The following is a 23184-nucleotide window of genomic DNA, read 5'->3' on the forward strand; positions in this document are numbered from 1 at the left end:
CCCCAGCTCAATCCTTTGTCCCAGTTGAACAAAGGTGTTTAAATAAAGATTGCTGTGCATTACTAATTGTGTTACGAACTAAGGCACCATGTAGAACAGCTCATCCTCCTGCATAAAGCTAACCTGTTGCTCTGACATAGTGAATGGAATATCATTTGGCTGCATTAGGGTTCATTCACACATTAGTAAGAGAGAAAAATTCTTCACACAGCCTCGAGAAAAAGAAGCTTCCTCATGAAAGATATAAGAAGAAAGATCGTGCTGTTCAGTTTTATGCCGAAACAAGGAAAACCAAGCCTGATTTCCATGTTGCCTTAAAGTAAAGGGAAAGAAGAAGGAAAAAATTCAACAGTCTTTCTGAAGGATCTGAAGAAAAACAGAGGAGGTGCAGAAAGCGTATCTTTACAGTTCATCTTTCATGGAGTATAAAAGGGTTTCCTTAAATTATTGTACTAGTACACTGGACATACCACAAACTGCTGAGACTTTTACTTGGAAAAAATTTCCCCCACCCCCTCCTTGAAGATGCTGGTTCTGACAGGCTGCAACTCCCAAAACCTCTACCTAAGTAACAATGCAAAGCACATTGTTCAAACAAGACTGGTCTCCATTTCACACTACCCCCCCCAGGGAATATCCACTTTTCTCTTCGTACTATATCTTTCTGACTGATGCAATCAGATTCTGGAAACCTACCTTATTAGTTTGTATTCCAGTTTCTTAGAGATGATGTTAATTTTCCATTGTAGGACCAGAAGAGTTTAGATGTGCTAATCTTGAAAACAACAACAAAAGACACACACAGTACCATGCTTAAAAATGGACTTCAGTGAACAGCAGTCCTTGCAAAGAAAGCCCAGGGATTACAAAAAAAGACACTCTCCTAACTCCACCAGTGCTTGAAATGAGGTATTTTATAATTACAGGATGAATAAGTAAATACGCATTTTCTTACTTATTCACATGAGATATTCTGCTTCATTTCTACACCAGTTCACTGTACTAATTGCTTACTTCCTAGATCAGTGGTTTAGTACTAAGTCTTTATACTGCAATGGCCAAAGAGTTCCATTATATCCATTAAAGATTAGATAATTTTCTTTTGTTTCCCACAGCAAATAAGTTCCCATTCACGTCCCAAACAGAACTTCAGTAGTTGGAATGGTGTTTTCTTAAGGTACATATAAGATTAAAGACTGAAATCAGATGCAGTGTTGCCAAGGCCTTTGTAATATGCATGTTTTTCATGGCAAGATGATTGACAAGAATTGCAGTAAGGTGCTGAAGGGGATATTTCACCTGGCTCACCCAAACTCAATGTAGAGGATTAGAACTAAGAAGAGTTGACAATAATGACTTTGAGTGCCACAACAGAAACATAATTAGCCCTTGGACATGTAGTGGACAGAAATACTCCATTTAAAAAAAAATTAGTATCTGTTGTATGCTGTCCGGGGGGGGGGGGGGGGGGAGGGGAAAGTCTGCTCTGCTCCTTCCTCCTTTCCCAGTAAAATTCAAGTTTGGCAGTAGAATAAATGCTTGCAAACCCAACCTTTCTTCTGGAAGAACATCAGGAAAACTTTGTGCATAAAACTAAAAAACCTCTCTTAAAAGTGAGCACACAGATCTGAAAGAATGAAAAAGTCAATGAATTTTATACAAGTTTACTTATTGCAAAACAAACTGTCTGCACTATGCTTATTAAAGGCATATTTCATTGCCTAATCATAGATGTCTATTGTACCTTTTATGTTTTGAATCATAATTGCAGTCTGTTCCCCAACTGTAATAATGAAAGACATTTTGGCATATGCTTCTATTGATTCCCCTTTAACAGAGCACTTAAGACACATACTTGCATCCCACTGAAATTAATGGTTAACGTTAACTTTGAATACATTGATTTCACTGGGATTTAGACAAATGGCAATTTGTATGGGCAAAAAATTGCCTACTTTGTTGGATAGGCATGAGCCTTCAAACTCAGAAGTCTGTACATGCAATTGTTCTCATCAGAAATACATTGCACTATGGCACCTATGTTTTTATCTGAATAACTGTGCTAGCAAGCAAACAAACAAAAGTGTATCTGCTGTACTGAAATATCTTTTCCAGCTCCTGGTCTGGAATGTTCTAAACTGCAGAAATATTTTCTGTAGGTATAATGACATATAGTGCATGCATAGATTGGAAAAAGCAAAACTTAATTGTACATAATACTTTAGCATTGAGAACAAGCTATCATTAGGTATAATATAAATAGTGCTGTATATTCAACTCCAGAGAAGGGCTGTGAAGATGATCAGATGGCTGAAGCACCTCTCCTATGAGGTGCTCCTAAGGGAGTTGCGGTTGTTCAACCTCGTGAAGAGGGTACACATTATAGCAGACTTCCAGTACAAAAAGGGAACTTACAAAGAATGCTGGAGAGGGACTCTTTACAAGAGGATGTAGTGATAGGAGAAGGGGAAATGGCTTTAAACTGAAAGAGGGCAGATTTAGATTAGATGTAAGGAGTTCTTTACTGGGAGGGTGCTGAGGCGGTGGCACAGGATGCCCAGAGAAGCTGTGGCTGCCTCATCCCTGGCAGTGTTCAAGGCTAGGTTGGATGGGGCTTGGAGCAACATGGTCTAGTGGGAGGTGTATCTGCCTCTGGCAGGGGGTTGTAACTAGATGAGCTTTACGCCCCTTCTAACCCAAACCATTCTATGAATCTATGATTAAGCAGTACATGAAAATAAGGAATAATAACAAAAATTAGGAATTATGCTTACCTTTTTTAGCCACTGTTTCTAGCTGTCCTAGTAAGTTAGAACCTGCGATGAAATATTCCAGAAAATTAGATTAAAAATGCAAAAGTCAAAATGCCTTTAAATATAATAAAGTCAATATTCCTTCTCAGCATGAAATCCAGGGCATATACTGAGGTAATATTAAATTAGCCTGTTTCAGAAGCTCAGCATCACCAGACTTAATGGGAACTTCTCATCAAAATAAGTGGATTTAAAGAAATAAAATGGACATGAATTCAAACAATGTAGTCCCTTTCTTTTCTGACAGAGAAGTTTACCAGAGTTTTAAAATACTAGGCATTTCCCAGTTCACTTTCCAACACTTTTACATAGCAGTACCCACAGCTACTAATTAGCTGTGCTGCAATGCTTTCTTTCCACTACATGTTCTAGTTTAAAACCCAAAGTGAACAGGTACTGTACAATACAGTATATAGTCCTGTGCAACATCCTGACTGCACAGTATTTCAAAGGAGTTTATTTTGACAAATCTTCAAGCAGCATGTTAGCACATATGGACTGTGAAAATACCTGTTAGACCTCATTAGCAGGAATAAACAGGAGAGTATTTGAAACCACACTTACAAGCCTAGAGATTCCCTTAGTTTAAATTTAAAACAAGAAGGTCATCCAGCCTGGATAATCTTCATGGCTCTTCAGTTTACACATCAGAGAGGTATCAACATCTCCTTATTAAAAGGTCTGTCTACTTCGTTTCCTTAACAAATATCTCAACCAAGAGAAATAGGGTTAAGATCAAAAAAGAAATCTTTTGCCAGCATAAGTCATATGAACAAAATCAAATAAATACATTCAAGCACTTACTAGAAAAAAATATCTTTATTAATCCATTAATTCACAACACAATAAATATTGGGATCGTACATATGAGGGACCCAGCAACGCTCAGACTTGTTTGCACCACGGGGTGGTTTGACAAACAAGCCCTCATCAGCTGGCATCCTGAGAAGAAGCCTGACTAAATTTTCTGATTTCTTTTTTAACGTGCTCACATATAGTCAGTAATTTGCACTGTACATCAGCCATTTCAACTGGTATCTGTCAGGCTTTAAAAAAACAATTCTTAATGACCATCCCTGGTGAATCCTTCAGGAAAAAAAGCACAATCACAGTAGTTGTCATTATTCTGTCTTGATGTTGATGCTGACATTAAGGTTGTATAGGTGTCAATGTATGTTTAGTTTTACACTGGGGGCAACAATTTTTTCCACTAAATGAATAACAGAACTAGGCTGCTGTTCAAGATTCAGGATCAATTTTCAAGCAGACCACTCAGCAGTTCTAAAACGAATACAGTTCTATTACTCCTGAGAATGATGACATGCCTTACTTTCACACCCCACATACACTGAGGATACATTTCCTTGAGATCTCTTTACTTGTTCTCCCAAATCACTATTTGGAACTTTACGATGAATGAAATTAACTCATCTTTCCATTTATTTGTCTGTAGCAGCAGACGCCTCAGTCTGTTGGATGCACTGGTAAGACAGAGAAGAGAAGCAGTTGACACACAGCTAAACACCAATCAGGGGTACAAAAGGAATTGTAATAGGCAATCACTAGGAAAAAAAAAATCTTGCATGCATACACATTACAGTTTAGTCAGAGGTGGGATGTTTCTGACAGCAAAATCTCTGTAGGATGCAATGCTCAGAATCTCAAAGTTTTGAAATATTAAGTTTTAAGAAAGCTCATTTTACTATGAACTTTAAAAAAAAAATTTATATATAAACAGCTGGAAAATCTAGTAGGGTTTTTTTTTTAGCAGCATCATACTCAGAAGGTCTTTAATAAGGGAAATCAACTTCTGAATGCACAGGTATGCACACATTTATATATAGATATAAATTTTTCATCATTTCTTCTAACGGCAATTGCAATATTCAGGCAGTGTTTCAACAACACTTCCACTCAAAAAGCTTCTTTATTCAACTACAACCTTATGGATAACCTCACAGATGAAAAATAGCATCAGTAGATCTCACAGGGAATGCCATCTGCAATCAAATTGTACCACTTCTTCCTCTTTTATGGACCAGAAATATGGGCCATAAATCAGGAAACTTTCTAAAGAAAGCATTTAAGATTTCTTTTGTTGTTAAGTCAGAACAAATCTTCAGAAAAGCAGTATTCTATTATCAGTGACAGTGTGACAAATGCTGTTACATCACATTTTAGAATGAAGTTCTGATCATTATTTGTCTAACAGTTTCTCAGTTTTACTATGATTTATCATAGTAAAAAAGATACCACCCTTGAAAGAAACCAACCATTTGTCTGTGTTGCATGCTGCAGCAGTGAAATGGCAATCAAATTAAAATTAGCAAATATATACACGACCATCAGACTATTCTTCTGAACTGTGCAACAAGCAGTAGGATAGCTATGGAACTACCAAATTCCACACACAAAACCACCGATATGAATTAACTGCAAGAAGGACACATTTGTTTCACCTCAAACTGATCTTCTACTACTGTAAAGGGTGCAAGAAATATAGGACTATGCATATAAAATGTTGACAACTGCAACTTGGACTGAAAATTTACTGCAGTTTGTGTTTGCCTTTGTCAGGCTACTTATTTAACCGAGTTCTGCAAAGGAAGCTTCACCATCGGGTTTCTGTTTCTTCATTGCTACAAATTAGCCAGCATCTCCCCCTTCTGGATAGCAGGAACATAAGCAGAAATTTGCAACAGATTAATGCTTTCTTACTCTGGCCAATACTTAAAAAGACAAGTTTGCAGCTATTTATTTTCTGTCTTTATTCTAAGCAGGACTATTTCCTTTCTAGATCATTGTTTAATATAGTTCCCTTCAGTAACATGTTCTATTAAAGCCAGACCTAAATCCATTCAGAATCAGTATCCACCTCATCAGGGAGAAAATCTTAAAAACCAACCAACAAATATATCACTGTGTCAGCCAGATTTCCATATCCTATAAAACATAAAATGTGGCATGAATTGGATTATTAGCTGTTTTGACTCTACTTGTCAGTGTTGCTTAATATATGGTGTTCAAGCAATAATTTGTGAGATGTGTCAATTTGAAGTGAATTAGAAACTTTGGGAGTAGGCAGAGAAGTCACCATAAAATTCAACTTTTTCTTTAACACCTCTGAGCTTATTCATTCTCAGCCATCACCGTAATGTTATGACCAGGCTGCCACTGATTAATCCATTGGGATTCATCCAGTAGCAGCATAGCTTCAGTGATAAGTGATTTTCTATTAAATTCCTGTACATACTACATTTTAAAGAAAATCCCAAAATGACTGCTAACCCACTGTTACACAGTCTGGGAACTTGTTTCTACTAGTGAGTACAGCATCTCAGTGTTCAAGATTAGGATAGGTAATGAACTATCCAAGCACTCAGGAGAAAGTCTCATGGCCAAAATTCTAAGGGAGGCCTTGTCCAGCCCCTAGGGTCAGTCAGCCATGCCAACAGAAACTCAAATGACAATGGCTTCATTTGTAGAGGGCCTCAGATGTCAATGGCTTCAGTTATATTTACATATATAAACCTGTGATTATTCCTGGCTCCAGAAAGGTAAGAGTTATAGGCACTTTGAAATAGAATTTGTTACAGCAGGGCTGAATTGGTTTTAGAACTGTGATGGTGTGAGGACAATCTAGCTGAAAAAGAAAGTTATCTACAGGGAGAATGAGAAAAGATTCCTGGAACTTGAACCATTAAAACTGTTCATAAGTCTAAGTGCCCCTTTTCTTCACAAATATATTTTGTGCTTTTTTTCCTTCTTTCCAGAGATGGCATTTTTAACCTCAGCAGCCTGTAACTGTTGCATCCAAGCCAGAACGCTTTGTAATGTGCAACTTGGTAATTTCTTCAGCACAGGTAGGGTGAATGCCAACTGTCTTCATTAGCTGAGGATATGTAGCACCACATCTACAAAAAAAAAACAACAACCAAACCGAAGATTCACAAAGTCAAACACTATTCACCTGAAGCAGCTAGAATGTCCTAAGACATCAAAGTAATTCTGCTCTTATCCATTTTATCAGAAGAGGAGTTCATTCATTCTTCAAACAATGCTGTCTATTATTTCTCAGGCACTTACACAACATTTAAACACCCAGCTTCACAACATTGTTAGGTAGGGAAGAATTGTCCTAAGAGTTGAGACAGAGAATTAAGCAATTTATCCCAAGTCACAACTGAGCCTATGGCAAAAGCATGTGATAAAACAGCAGCCTTCAGCTTTTCTTGTACATACATGTGTGTTTCACTAACTCTGACTCCAGATGGAAAACCACACATATATGCACAGAAGGAGAAAATAATAATTAGGACTGCTGGAAGGAATCTGCTGAAGGAAGTAATACCGGAATATTCTTCCACGATCTTAGAGAAAGTCTGGTGATTAAACTGAAATTATCAATAACATAAGCAGAAGGAAAAAGTCTTTCTTTGACAAAACAAAACAAAACAAAACCCCACCAAAAAACCTGGCACTAATATGCCCTAGCTTAATTCCTTTACACGTCCAATAACATTCTTAGACTTTCCTTCAAGCTGCTATTCCTGGCAGGTCATACTGTAAGAATAGCTAAAATGGCCCTAAACTTAAGAATTGTTCCAAGCTCTCTATGGAATAATGTTCTCTCCTTCTACAAAATACAGAGGAGTCTCCTGTCTTCATAGGTGTCTTCTCCTTCTACATCCAAAAAAGCACCAACAAGCAAAAAATTGCTGCTAAGCACAGATGTTACTGGAGTGCTAAGTGGGGAGGGAAGATGGAAAGTCATCCTTTGGAGAGGCTGAAGTAAGACCTAATATTTGACAAAGGAGAACAGCAGCTCTTACAGTGGGTGTTCCACATTGAAAACTCTGGATTTGTGAAATACAATAGAAACCAATACAAGAATCTGACCTGCTGAAAAACCTCTTACTGTGGCTAAAGTTTTAATTTCCCTCAGGCAAGGCAGAAAAGCACTCCAGTTTCATGTGCTTCCTTTTCACTGGTTATTTTGGATAAAACTTCAAAACAATGACATCCTAAAAAATGTAGTTCTAGAATCTATACCACTGGCAATTAATGGACTACAAACACATGTTGAAAATGTGTACTGAGGGCACACTGCAATCAGTGATTTCCAAGATATTCCTCACATGATACTTGCGGTCCTGCCTTCTTAATCCTTTCTGCTTTTCATTTATGCTAGTCACTCACAACTGTAAGACTAAAACTGCAATAAAACGATGATATTTAGGAAAATGAACATACACCACAATTAGGGTTGATTCCTTGTGTCCCAGCATACTTTCTTCAAAGAGGAGTTAAAAACTATAATTTAGTAACATAAATACACAAATCAACATTTCTGAAGATGTGAATCAGCATTAAGAAGGGAAATATAAAAACAAATAAGAAGTAATTGTAGCACACAAGAAGCATAGTAGGAATTCTCTATTTAACCAGACAGGACCCAGAATCATTCCTCATTCCTTCAAAGGGAGAACTTTCATGTTAATATTTGAGTAATATCAAACAAGATCAAATCACAAAGGTTCATCTACTTGGGTAAGCTTGTTACTGCAATTATCAGATAGCTCCAGACAAAAGAATCTCTCCCCTTCCATCAGCCTACAGAGGTTTCTTTCTTACCTTACCTCATTTGGGGTTAGCTTACAACCCAAAAAATATAAAAATTCATGCAAGTCCTTGCTGAGCTTTTGATGAGCAATGGCTGTGCATGCTTAAAGATGAGATTAAGAAAGAAAATGCTTGGCAGGTATAAAGAAAGGGTTTTTCTGAAGAGCACAAATATCTTTTTAAATAAGTGACTTGCAAAACTATATGGTGATTTCCTATCCTGCACATAGAATGCAAAAGAAGCTACACTCTGAGAAAACTTATATTAGTAAGTTAATGCACAGTTTTATTTTTTGCTTTAACTATATCAAGCCAACAATGTATTTTCCTCAGTTGCTCCTTAACTATATCCAGTATTACAGTAACTAAATCCAGTACAACTTAATGAAGAACTGCAGTATTTTTAGTGAAAATATGTGCAATTCTACATAAAAGTAACAAAAATCACGGATTCTTTATAGTGTTGCCAAAACTAGGCAGCTATCTTTTATAATCTTACAATAACTTAAAAAGCAGGCTTTAGAAGTTAGAGACATTCTTTTGTACTTACTTGATTCCAAGAGCAAATCCTTGAATAACTTCGCCTGCATTTGGACCAATGAAATGAAGGCCAAGTATTCGTTGCTCTCTCTCTCGTAAGCACACCATCTGAAAACAATACATTACATAGAGATCTTTTCTTAGAACATTTAAAGATAAGGCATGAAGTTGAATTAAATGAAACTGAAGTGCCCTGAGATCCTAGTACAGCTGTTTACTCCAGTGTGCCAAGAACTTACGCACTTGCTTAAGACTTACTGACTTCAATAGGTTTTATGCTTGTCCTTAAGCACTTTCCTGAATCGAAGCTTTATTGATGTATTTCTTTCAGACTTCTGGGAGCCACTGACAATGACAATTTGTGGTAAACTGAATATTGTCTGTCATTTGTATGAAATCCTCAAAATATCTTCTGTAGTCTAGAAACCAGACTAGTGTTATTTTGACACTGAGTGGCTACCTTAGCAATTCCAAGCCCGTGCACTTACTCTCACTAGCTAACCAACTGTATTTCCAAAGATGACCACTACCAATTATAGAATATTTTGTGCCTTTTTGATTCAGTCAGTAAACACAGCAGGATGTTTGGTGAGATACATTTACCACATCAGCCACATAACCTAAAAAAGAGTCAAGGCTTGGAAGCATCCACAGATGAAGGTGAGTTAATAAGTATCTGGGAGGGCCTCAGTCACTTTTATTAGAGAACTTAATGAAAACTGTTTAGTTCCTTTAAGTACACCATCTTTATAATTATGAAAAGAAAGTCAGTCTCTCCCTTTGTCCACCCATCAAGCATTAAATCATCACTAATCTAATAGGCTCTGTTATTCAGTAAGGGCTTGGATTCTTTCATTAGAAATCCCAGGAACAGCAGCAAACTTGACATGGTTCTTAAAATATCAAGGAGTTTAAAAGATAAAACCCTCTTGCAATAGAGTTCGAAACTCTCAAATTTAATGTCTGTTCATGTGCTTTGGGAGTTTAGTAAGGACTATATTCAACATCATCCAGCAATTTTTATGCTATTACTACTTTACCCTCAAATATTTAATTGGCATAATTTAAAGGGAATAGCTAAAAAGTAGCATCAGTTTAGTTGCACTGGTACTTGGGACAGTTAAGGCAAGCTACTAAGGCATTTACATAAATCATATGTGACAAAATATAATTAGAAAAACTGGAATATTTATTAGCATCTTAAAAGCAGTTCAAAGATGGTATCAATCAACAGAATGTCGGCTCTGAAAGGTTCTAATATTTGTAAAGCAATTTTAATATGCAGTAGGATATGTAATGAACATTGAACACACAAAGTTTGACAAGAGAGACAGGTTGCACCAAGAAAATATTTCATCCATCTTGAGAGGTTTTTTTTTTGCCAAACAGTCCTCCTCGAAGCTGGCTCTACCATATCTCTTGTTATCAGTTAAAAGCAAGTTAAAGCTCACAACACTCACTTTTATATAGCATTGAGTCGCATCTCTTTCAGCCACTGTAAACTCTAAAGGTTTATAATACGCATGGTATACCTGGTAGGGAAAACAGTAACATTTTCTGTTAGAGAGTACTATTATGTAAAAAACTGCTATTTAGTATTATAATGACTATTATTATGACACATTTATAATATTGTAGAAAAAAATGATTTATTTATAACTCGTTCATTATTTTAAAGAAAAATGTGGAAAGCACAGGAGAAGTTTAACACAAAACTTTCTCAGAGAACCATTAAATTAAAACCAAACTGAAAAAAAGTTCACAAATAATCATATTACTCAAACTAGTGGCCCAAATTAAATGTTAGTTTGTTCCTTCTCCCAAAAATTTAATACCTTGATTACTGAAAATAATGCAAGCCAAGAAACTTTCCATACCTGTAATAATGTATGTGACAAGACAACCTGAACTGTAATTTTTGCATTCTGAATAGTAAATACTCATTTTTATATTAATGGTTTTGCCTGGGGCTCCAAGCTAAATCCATCAGCTGAAAATTGCTTTCCAATACATACATGACAGGAGCACCTTATGACACACACACACATCAATTACCTGCCTTAATCCACCGAGATCAAACCAAGATAAGAGTTCTGGGACAGAAACTGTATTTCAGAATCATAAAAGACAAAACCAATAGCTGACTGGACAGGAAGTAAACTATTGCATTGTATTTCCAAAGCTAACCAAGTCATATGCTGACAGTCTTTTTGATGAGTGAATAAAGGTAACACAACATAGTTTTTCAAGGGTGACTTGTTTGAATTTTGCCACATTATATAGTGCTTGTGAACTTCTTCATCATGAGTATCACAATCTCATTCTTCATATCAGAAGGCTGGGTGTGAATATATGCCATAATGGATTTCTTCCTCAATATGCAATGCTCAGGCATATTATATCAAGACATTGTAGCCATGAAGACACTTAGCAGCTTGTGTGAATATTTTTGGTGACATCCCAAAAATTTAGACTAAAGAATGTGACCAGCAATTCTGACAATTAAAAGGAACATAACCAGTATTTAATGATGCTGCAAATATAACTTACTAAAATGTCAGCGAGTTTAAAACTGTCACACCCTATCAATTTTAAGCTTACTAGGTAACAGCTTCCACTGTGACCTGCTGCAATACTTTCAAAGACCTGAGCTTTTCTGAAGACGCCAACTCCTTAACTGCAAACATAAAATTTTGCCTGACACAACAATGAAACTTCTGATACCAGCTATAAAATTAAAAATGCTTTCATACCTCAATATTATCTGATCCGTAAGACTGCACAGCTGCTTCTTCTGATAATCCAACACAACCATATTCCAAGGGAGTGAAAACTGTGGTAGGTACCTATTTAAGAGGAAACAGTGTTACTGTTGAACCATATGAAGCATGCAAAAAGGGAAACTTCTGCATGCCTGAGAAGTGTAGCTCTATCACACACATCTACTTTGGCTACTGTAAAAGCTAGATTCCAGATTCCAGAGGACAAAACGTAATTTCTTTAAAGATCCATTAAAAAAAAAAAAGGTAAAAAAAAAAAAAAAGAAAAAAAGAAGGGTAAGATTTGGCTTTTATTATTGAAAAAAAGAAATAACAACTCACATTGTCATAGTCCATCAATTCTGAAGACTGGCCAAAAAGACGCCGAGCCAGCAGTTTTCCTGCAGCTATTGCTGTGGGTGTTAACTCAGGACGGCCCTAAGAAGAGAGCACGAAGCTTTGTTTTAACTAAGAGAGAGGTAGCATCCAAGGATTTCTCCTGGGACAATATTCAGAAGAAGGCCAAATCTTTGGAATTTCAGCCTGGTAGCCAGGGCTCCAAACAGAGAAGGCAGTAATAATTTCTGTCCAAACATGCTTTTAAGTCTCCATCTTAATGGAGGAAGTGTAGGGGGGGGAAACAAATGCCATGAATGTGTCAAAACCTTGTATCTTATCATGTCACCTCTGGAAAAGCAGAGGATATTCATATGCTGATCATTCACTTCCCCCTTTCTTTTCATAGTAAGCCATCAAGAAATTTTTCAAATGGTCTTTTTAAAGCAGGAAAAACCTAGAATAAAGCAACAGTGGTTTTATAACATCAGACCTCTTAAAAAAGTTGTTTGACACATTTTTACAGAACACAGGCGCAAAAATTAGCTATTTGTAGGTACTATTACTGACTTCCTATGTTGGTCCTGGATTAGAGAAGTGGAACACTACTCTCTTAGAACTGCAACTATAAGTTGAGTTGGTTCTAGTCTCAGGCTCTGGTATTAAAGAGATGCTTGGACTGCTACTGGCAAATGCTAACTTTCTGCAAGTGAGAAATGGAATGATAACAGGATATGATCAGGACATGGTCCAGTTCAAGCCCTGAGTCCTACCTACCTTTTATATCTAAAGAAGACTATGCAGTGTGCCAGAACCCTTATTTCGAGTGCTGGCACAATATCACTGGAGCATCAAAACTCCAGTGCTAAACCTAAGGAAGCTGGAAGTTTTTACAAATTCAAATAGGCATTTTCGTAGGAATGTTTTGAAGTCCAAGGAAGAGTAGTCCATGTAAATTAATAAGACCTAACAAATTTCATAAGTCTTGTAAAAAACATTATTTAAGAGTTCATCAATGACATATCATTAAGATGCTTGTCTGAGATGATGAAAGAAGTTGCAAATCTAGAAGGAATTATGTAGAAATATAAGACAATTGTAACTGAGAAAGACCTTTGTGGGACAACATAGAATGCTGTGTAAAATGTGTGAAGTATTGATTCATATGGGTGCTATCTAGACACAAAGCTCATCACATTCCTGCAAAGTCCCATCTGGAAGTAGTAATCGAATAAGCCCTCAAAAATAGTCTCCAGCAAAAATAGTAAAGTAAGGATTCCCCCAGCACACACATTCAAGTTTTTCAACTATTTTTTTTTCATTATCCTGAAGGTTTTTAGTGTTTACTGGAATCCTTTCCTCTTTCCCAGCTTATCTTTTTCTTTATGTTGCTAGGTAGATTCTGTACACGGTATTAGCTACCATGTATGTCATGTACCATACCTATTAATGTGCATTTATGGTTTTATATATGTATTAATAACCACTTAATTTAAAAATTCCTTTGCAAAAAACCAAACTGAAACATTATGTCTAACCCCATAACAGAAACTACAATTCTAATTGTTAATGAAGACTAACCTGTTTTTCCCCACAGTTTATGACAAACCACAACACTGCAAATCTATCCCTTTTTTTTTCACCCTAAGATCCATCAAGTTGTTTTTTCAAATCCAACATTCTGACTTTCAAGTCTGTAAATGTCATTTACCAGATGAAATTTGCCATTTGTTTTTTCTTATCCACATTTGCCCGAAACATGGCTGCCAATCATTTCTGTAGCAGGAAATACAGATGTTGTTTTGGCATTCCAGAAATGAATAGAAGATTGGAACGAGAGATAAAATTGTGAAAGCACTGCCATGCATTCCATAAAACCCAACTAATTACTAAAACATCCATGCAGATAAAGCCCAATTTCTCATAAACAATGACTTAAAGACCTTCCTTGGTAAATATTTGAAATGAACATTCACTTTGCAGTCATGTGTAGAACTACTCTGCTGATTATTATGGGTATGAATTGTTCCTAAGAACCCTCCAATGTATTCTACATTTAAACGAGATGGCTCCTAAGAGAGTTTAAAAAGCTTTGAAGTAATGTGTATTTGTTCTAACACAACTCTTTTTGGTCTCATTTCTGTTCAAAGCAACATACTGTACATTCCACCTTCTCTACACATCTTTCTTATAACACCCTTTGAAATATGACAGATGTATAGTGGCATGACCATATGATAAACCTCCTTCTGAGAACTTCTCTATAGTGTGTGCCATGCTTTTCAACAAGAATACTACTGGAGAAAGAATTTTAACACAAAGCATTTATATCAGCACTGAAAAAAAAATTAAAACTAAAATTCCAGATTGATCTTCCTCATCCTGATCACAGAAGATGAAAATGTCTAAATGCAATTTTACCTGTTAATTGAAAATAATATTTTACCAAAGCTTGAAAAACTTTAAGACAAACTGACTGACCTCTGGAATGTTTTTTTTCCTCCTTTTCTTCAAATGAACAGCTTGGATAACATTAGGATTCCATTTGCCATACAAGGGTGCAACAAGACACCCATGCACACATAGTTTCCCATCTGTACCAGATGGGTATGACTCGCAAATGAAACACCTTTCTTCTTTCACACTCCCTTTCCAGCCAGGGTGCTCAATTAAAACAAAAAAAAGTACTTCTTGCTATTTGGTAGCAGTATGGTGCCTATTCATGTGACATGGTAAAGGAGGGAGGAGGAGGGCTTGAGAAGTACTTGCAAAGGTATGAGCAATAGCACTTCACGGTAGCAAAGAGACTCTAATAGAGAGAGAGCAGAGCAAAGAGAAATCCTGAACAGGAACACTGGGGAAAAAATACCTTATTCTTATAAGCAATATTAAGAATATTAAGCTCATAAACAGGAAACAAGATTCCCCTTCCTGATCTCTTTTGATAGGTCTCACCCAGAAAGTATCACACACCAAGCTCTACAGCTTTGTGGTTCTTAGCACACTTGATTCTACTGCGTATTTTCTTTGAGATATGCACCAGTGCAGAACTTTCTTTCACTGCTGGTCCCCATATCAATGAAATTTACTATCTAAAGTAATTCTGCTAAAAAAAAAAATAATTAAAGAATTAAAACAAACTTTATTGCTTAGCAATTCATGGCTTACACTGTACTGGAGTCAGATAACAGCAATAATTCCTTCTATCTTTAAACTCTATTAATGCATGAGTACTATATTGTGATTTCTTTAATTCCCTGTATTAAGCCCATAATGCAGATAAAAGCTTAAGAAAATACTTCTCCAGAGCACTGATTTAACTGCAGTTTTCCCCAGTTCACTGGATTCAGTATGAAACTATGTTGCTGTTTTAAACACTTAAATTTAGAAGTGCCTATTAAACAACTTAAGTTCAAATCTGCATGGAAAAGGAAATCCAAATTTTAACAACAAAATGAAAATGACAAATAAATGAAGACCTGATTTTTTAGATCCAGAGTAGGAAAGAGACGAGCATCCTGCCTCCCACTTTATATTTCTTACTTAACTAAATCCTCAAAGGGCAGAAAACAAAAAGCACCCAAAAGGAAATGACTTGCCCAAAATAACACTGCAGATTGGCAGCAAAATAAGCATCAGCATCCAAGGCCCTGCCAGCACTCCCTCTAATAACTGCTTCTTGGATGAAATTGAAAAGAAAAGTTTGGAAAGCAGGAGGCCTAACCAAGGCATGTATCAGGGACAAGCAGGTGTAGGAGGTCACTGTGAGCAGAAACAGGACTTCAGGAAATAAGCCAGAGCAAGAAGTGACAAGTACAGCAGAGGGAACCTCTATGCGAAGTGAAAAGAAAGGAGAGGAACTGCACATAATCCCAAAGCTCTGAGTGGCTGGACTGGACAGAGAAGCTGTGGAGAGTAAGAAAAACAAAATGGAGAAATAGCTGAGCAGGAAAGAGTTTTAATTCAGTTTAAAAGGAAATGGTGGCAAGTCATTGGCATGAAGATGGAGACAGACAGGAAGAAACACATGTCTACACAGAGGGAAACGGTCATCAGATTTATGAGATGGCAGTTCCAAAATTCAGTCAGAAATCTGCAGCGCTATTCCCAAGACATGATGTAACCTGTTGCATCTCTTCAAAAACTCAGAACACCTGTAGGGTCTATAAATGTGAGAGACCTTTAAAAGATTTTAAACATTGCAGAATGAGAAATCTTTAAAGGATCCCTCAAATTATACTATATATGGTGTCTGGATTTCGCTACAGTATTTGGATTTACCAGACTTTCAAAACAGATGCCATCACTATACCAAAACCAATCTTGATAGGAAGGCATGTGCTTAATTCCACTAAGTTCAAAAACAGGTGAAAGAATTCTGTATTTTGCAATGCCCAGTTTCTAGATTCTACATATTGCCCTGATTTTTCAGGAGCAGCAAGCACCTGATGAAAACATCCTCCTGTAACAGTACAGTTCAGAATCCAGACAAACATTATTTATGAAGACAACGTTTGAAGATGCCCAGCTTACAGTAGATACTCAGAGTTCTTCTGAGAGATTTAGAAGTATTTAAGTGCACTTTGGTCAGGACAAGACATTGTTGTCACAAACAACTGTAGATTATCAATAGCACTGGATTAAGGCCACATAATTCTGGCTTTGCACTTATAATAAGTAAATAATTTTGCTCTTGTTATAATGTACCCTCCTTTAGGAAAAACCCCACACCATCAAAAGACAACAAATAAACAAAAAAACCCAAACCAAAACACCACACCTCATGTTTACTTGTTATAATAATTCATAAATCATGAACAGAAGTAAAATGCATTTAGTATTTGCAGCAATTAGTTTTTCTTATTCTAGAGGAAGATACTTTATAGCCAGAAGCATTTTGCATCAGGCAGCAGAAATGCTGTCTTGGGACTAGTGTCAATTAGCCTCCAAAATACTAGAAGAGGAACTTGTCATGGTCATTCCAAGTAAGTGTATTCAGCTCCAGAAGGTAAGAGCTGCTTTCACTCAGCAGTCACAGGCATTATGAAGTCATATGTCTGAAGTGATAAAAACATTATTAGAAAGATAATTGAAGCGATAAAAACATTATTCTTAGCCTCTGACCAATAATGCATTCCCTGATAAACATCAGTAATAATAACTAATGCTGAAATACTTCACAAGATCCATGTGAAGGAAATTACTGACCCAGGTGGCTGGCATAAACACTACAGCTCTGCAAAATTAAAAGAGCAAAACATGAAGATATATGCTAGAGCATGACGATGTCTGGGGACTAGTTATTAGTCAGGAACAAAGTTGGCTTCCTGTTATTGTAAAATAGTTTATGTAGACTCAGTACCTCTGTTATATCTCCAATTGCATAAATGTGAGGAACAGAAGTAGCTTCATTGGCATCAACAATGATCTTTCCAGTTTCAGAATTAGTTTTCACTCCAACTGCATCCAAGTTGAGAGTTTTAACGTCAGGGGCTCGGCCTTAAGAGGGGAAGAAAGAAAGAAGGCAAAAATTATTGTAAAACTTCAGCAGTCTTAACCGAGAAAGCTGGGATCCTCCACTGTAGGTTTCCTAGAATTTCGTGCTATTTGACAGTCCAGGCAGAAACATGACGAAACTGATCTCATACTAAAAAGCTGTAAGGGTGGTAAGTGTGGATATGAATTGCTTTGTGAAAGAAGCATTATTACTATTGCCTTTGTTCAGACTATTTCAGCAAAAGCTATCCTTTAAAAATGTGCAGGACAACAACCACTGCAAAAAGTGCAAAGCTTTAATACTTTAATATTTGATGCACATTCTAAATTCAGTTTCCTAATGGAGCATGAATATACATATAATAACTAAGCAACTTCTACACTGAAAATGTCCCATAAACATTAACTGAATGACACTCAGTACTTACAAACAGCCTGTTGTGCACACTTGTGGGTAAAAATTAATAATGCTGTTCAATGTTAAACATTCCTGAAATCCTCTTTTCTCATTATCTGATACACTTCTCTTAAAGCATTTTTAGTTCCCTCAGTTTGGATGAAAAAGTTTACTAACTTTGCTCTCAAGTTCTTAATGCTGCATTATTTAGCTCAAACTGCATCTGAGCTGTTCCTGCAGAGTTTAGAAACACTATTCCCAGAATTTAGAAACACTATCTTAGATGGATTTAAAAACAAATGAGGCAAATTACACCAAACTTAGATTTTATTTCATCTTCCTCTTCCAATGACTTCAAATTATCACATTTAAAAAAATATTGGTGTGTTTTCTGCATAGAGTTACTACTTAGACCACCAAAGTCTTAACATTACCCTGAGCTTTCTATAGAGTATCTAACAAAGCAAATCCTGACCCAAAAATCTGAAACTTAAATCCCATCCAATTTTTCAAATGTATTTGAAAGTTAATAAGCACAGTGAAATGATCAGGTACTCCCCAGATTTGTAGGGACACATAGGATCGGATAGAAAAGATTACCTGAATATATCCAAATAAACAACATTTTATAACATTGCATCTATTTTTTAGAGGCTATAAATGAACATGGATATATCTACATCTACATATATAGGTCTCCTTTGCATGAGTCATGATTTTGTGTTTGATGTTAATACAGAGCTATAGCAAAGCAAAACTAAAAGGGAAATGTGTTTTCATTATAAAAACAAGCTCTTTGATGTTAATGTAGGAAATTATTAAACAAAAGGAAAACCTGGCTTGTCAATACAGACATAATTATATGTAAACATATGATTCACTGCTTTATACATCTGCCATATAGCCAGGCCCCTCAAACAATGTCACATCTGAATGCCTCTGTAAAGACTTCTGTGTATTAATTTCATCTGGTGAAACCAACACTTCCTCTGGGAGTACTGACTGAAGCTGTCGGCACTTGGCTATCTGTCTGTCTTCCCTTCTGTTGTCCCCATGGGATGCTGATCTGCTGTTCCTTCTCTGCCCCCTGCTCCCCAGTCCTGATGCTATCAGGCAACAAAAATAATAAACCTCCAGGACCTTATCTTGGCTCGGATGTGAAACAACTTCCTACCGTTGTATTTCTTTGTGTATTGAGAGTAAAGCCTGGATATTCTGCAAATGGACAACTAATGGGGTTTTCTAGTTTCCCCTTTTTCCTGCCAGGCAGAGCCAAGAGAAAGCTTAGCACGCAATGGCAGGCACTGAAAGAGGAAAAAAGCAAAAACTGTCAATAGAGTCATTTAAAGACCTGTGACAACAACAGCTGAGTTTATCAAATCTGCAGGATAACACTTAACCTTTCAATTCCAGTCTATTTTAACATATGTACAGCCTGGTATTAATAGCTAGGAGTTACAAAAACTGTGGTGCTACTTTTAGTGAAATTTCTCTCTCAAGTTTACTGCCTAAATATTATTTCTGAAAGCAAAAATCAAACTTTAATACATTGAACTGAAGCTTTATTGGCCTTCAGCCCCATGCTGGCTCACCTCCATAAGCCAGAATTACACTTACTGATCTTGCTTCACCTCAAATTCAGTAGTTTAGGTTCAGGATTATCCAATGTGTCTTGGTAAGTTTTAATGTCAACTTCAGGAAATTCTGGTATTTCCCATCATTCACTTGTATTATAGAATCAGTTCCCACAATTTCTCAGCAGTATTGGGTCAGAAAAACATTTGTTTTATACCCATAACTTCTCAATTTTTTACATTTACAGCTTCCAGAAAGCATGACTTTACAGCTTACTTGAAAAACCAAGAAGGCAGTACAAAACTGCCAAATCATACCAGGCACCTAACACAGAGATGGCCTCCTGCCTCCCTCCTGCTAAAGCCAGCACACAAGCTTTTAATTTGAAGATGTCCGCTGCCCTGCAACTGCTACAGAACAAGGACTGTATGACTGTATAAGACACAAGACTAGATCTAGCTTTTATTCAAAACAGCAAGATGTTATGTCAGACATCTAGAAGAAAAGTGCCATTCTAATCTGACCCTTAAAAATGCTACCTGCCTCCTGCACTTTTAATACCACACCACAATCTCATCTTCAATAAACAGATACAATAATCACATAGCTGTGAAAACCACACAGACCCCTGCCTTCAGGGCCTGCCCCCATTCACTTTTCACTTTAAAAGAAAAAAAAAACCTTTTTGATCCGTTTCTGTAAAATCTAACAGCATTCCGAAGGGGGCTTTCAGCCAGTTTAGCTACTGAGAGCGACAAGAGACTGCTTAAAGCACCCATCTCTGACATGTGCTAGGCTGGTTATACTGTGAAGCGGCCTTTCTGTCCTATCATCTGCTGATGGGCTCTGGTTGGTAATCACACCTGCACACAGATTAAGGTGAAGGCAGCATCAGGCTGCTGTAACCTTCAGGTGCAGAGCCTTCAACAGAGGAGACTGAAGCAGCTAAACTGAGAAGAAACCATAGGAACAGGCATAGTCAAGTAAGTAGCAACAGCGATGAGTGACAGCATAGTCTTGCATACAGTAAGGTTTCCCAGGGTGATAAAGGTGCAGCGGACAGCAGAATTTTATAATGGGTCTTCTGCAGCTTCTTAATCACAGAAGCTGGAATGTCTGCTTGCTCCCCAGCATTTCAAAAATCCAAACTGGAGCCAACCAAGCATTTTATTATCAGGCATGATACTGCAGGTGGCCACTATGCGCATACTGCAGGGTGACAGGATGGTTCTTCTGGAATAAAACTTAAGCCCAATAGCCTTCTCCACTTCTTACCTATACACTGGCATTTTGACACATAACTTCATAACTTTACCCAATCTGACCTCAGTTTGATCTGAATCAAAATCTCATCCATGTTCCCAATCTTAGTACTCTCTCCCGTATTGTTGTAGGTGCCTGACACACTCCCCAAATCACTTTCAAGTCCACTACCCTTTTCACCTTTAAACCCCTCCTTAAAACCCACAAATCATTCACTAAAACATAGCCAGATGATAATGACTAATAAAGACCCATTCCATGTAACTAATGTCCAGACTACAAGAAAATATTGACTACAGTAAGATTAACTAAGGTAAAAAAGAAGTTCAGAGCCCTTACCACATTGATAATAGCATGCACCAATTTTACAAGGACATTTTTGAATATTTCATTCATTGCTGATAAACCTTCACCGTGAAAAAAACCTGACCCTCAGTCAGTGCTAGGACAGTAACTGGTTCTTTGCCAAGTCTGCTAAGCTGTACTATCTCTTCTAGCATTGACTAGTAAAACTTATTACACAGAGGCGTCATCTCAGCAGAAAGCTTGTGGCAGCCATGGTGGTCCCAGTAAACATGTAGCCATCACCATCCGCTGTACATTTGAAGTTACTTGCATCTGGAGACATGTCACTTTGGTTCTACCCAAACAACAACAAAAAAAGCAACTCCAAGTGACATGCAACCAAATTAACATCTTATAGCACGCAACAGGCTTCTAACAATTCTATTTGTTTTGTTCTCAAGGTCCTGTACAAAGTAAAGTGGCCTGGAAACATTTTCTGAGAAGAAGCTACAGCTCACCTTCACATTAGTATTCCCACACTAAGCTTGCTTTAACCAGAGGTTTTGTATAGCCTTAATGATGGCTCTGTAGTCTCAAAATGGTACCCAACAACCATTCCCAAGTGAGGCATCAATCTCCTGGACGTTTATGTGTGAACAATATCTACATTCTGTAGAAAGTATCATAGTAATTATAGTTTCATGAAATTTGGAGCATTTTCCACCATTATTTTTATTTATGTATACCACCATTCAGATAAAGGCTAGCCATCACCTATCAACTCTGAAAATAGGTTTGAATCCAGATTAGAGGCACAGCCAGGCATCTAAACTTTTCCTAGCAGGAAGAAGGGATTTTTATAGTTACAAGCTAGTAAAGTAAGTAGTATAACAGTTACACTCAAAGTTTATGGGTATGTTAAACAAAAGAAGGAAAAAGTACCATCCAGTCCTCTTTCAATGCAAATTACTAGAACATTAAAAATTGCCCTGTTGAATAAAGTCTGACTGAACGTCATTAAAACTAGATATTGGGAAACAACCTAAAAGCACTGGCTGATGTAATGGGAATGATGGCTTTCGTTAGGACTACAGAAAACACATCTTGCCAAGACAGTAAGGAATTAAAAGTAATGAGAAATAGACATGGGAAGTTCAGAACAAAGACCTAGAGCTTCAGCAAACCACATCACATTAGCATTAACAGCTCTCTGAGATCAACCAAGGTGCATTATTTTTCACTGAATGGTTCAAAGGTTAAAGACCTGCTTGCAAAGACAAATCTAAGGCCCATCCCCTTTTCTATAGGGGTTGGCAGAGAGATGCCCATAGATTCCAGCGATATTTTACTATATGGGACTTTTCAAAGAAAATCTCCAAACAAATTTTCTGTTTTCTTAGTTAATCCAAACTGATTTGGTTGTAAGACTTGAAGAAAACTGCTATTAAAAACAAGTTATGTACTTAAGCCTTTCTTGATACTGAACAGAGATTATCTTATTTTACTGCACTAGAAAATAAATATGCCAAGCAGCCAGTCTGACACGAAGGACAACATATGTGATAGCCCATGATGTGCAACACCTGATACCCATTCAGCTAAAGTTATAATTTTTTTTTATGGCAACGATGATACTATTTCAAAGACACAGTGGTGTTCCTCTAAGCTTATGAGTGCAGTGGAACTTGAAAATGGTTGTTCTGCTGCTCTCATCAGGGAAAATCTCTTTTTGTAAAGCTAAACTTAAAATCTGCTGCTGGTCATTGCTCTTTCTGTTTTAGTAGAACATTACACTACTACTGTGTTTTGCTAGCATACTACTTCACTTTCTCTGTCAAACTAATTCTAGGATAATTTGTGAACACCTACTTATTTTAATCATCAACTCAGTGTTGCTCCTCTGCACAGTAAGACCTCATTAGCATCTTTTCTATGGACTTTGTGAATAATCAGATTCTGGTTACAGCAGTGATCTTTTGCCACCTATTGGAAATTCAAATGGAAATACTACTCACCAATTGCTTTTATATATTAGCTGTGTTGCAACTGCCGCATTTGATTCACAGGTTTCAGTCCTCCAATAGCTGAAACAAACCCA

At 36.9% G+C, this 23184-nt stretch overlaps 2 protein-coding genes across 2 annotated transcripts in view; both read right to left on the minus strand.

Moving 5' to 3' along the window:
- GNB1L (G protein subunit beta 1 like) overlaps positions 1-891 on the minus strand; it is a 61257-nt gene extending 60366 nt beyond the window's left edge. The window contains exon 1 of the mRNA XM_057415005.1: positions 697-891. The gene's annotated coding sequence lies outside the window, so the exon portion shown is untranslated. The remainder of the gene's footprint in view (positions 1-696) is intronic.
- Positions 892-6248: 5357 nt separating this feature from the next.
- Positions 6249-23184, minus strand: part of TXNRD2 (thioredoxin reductase 2) — a 32577-nt gene continuing 15641 nt past the window's right edge. Inside the window, exons 12-17 of the mRNA XM_057414978.1 lie at positions 17433-17569; positions 12077-12172; positions 11729-11821; positions 10436-10507; positions 8986-9083; positions 6249-6727 (exon numbers count right to left, since the gene is read on the minus strand). Coding sequence (XP_057270961.1) covers positions 6604-6727; positions 8986-9083; positions 10436-10507; positions 11729-11821; positions 12077-12172; positions 17433-17569 — 620 coding nt within the window. The 3' untranslated portion in view covers positions 6249-6603. The remainder of the gene's footprint in view (positions 6728-8985; positions 9084-10435; positions 10508-11728; positions 11822-12076; positions 12173-17432; positions 17570-23184) is intronic.

Source organism: Pezoporus wallicus, unplaced genomic scaffold (assembly GCF_028554395.1).
Source record: "Pezoporus wallicus isolate ANWC-B61680 ecotype Strahan unplaced genomic scaffold, APGP_CSIRO_Pwel_v1 contig_8047, whole genome shotgun sequence".
Lineage (NCBI taxonomy): Eukaryota > Metazoa > Chordata > Aves > Psittaciformes > Psittacidae > Pezoporus > Pezoporus wallicus.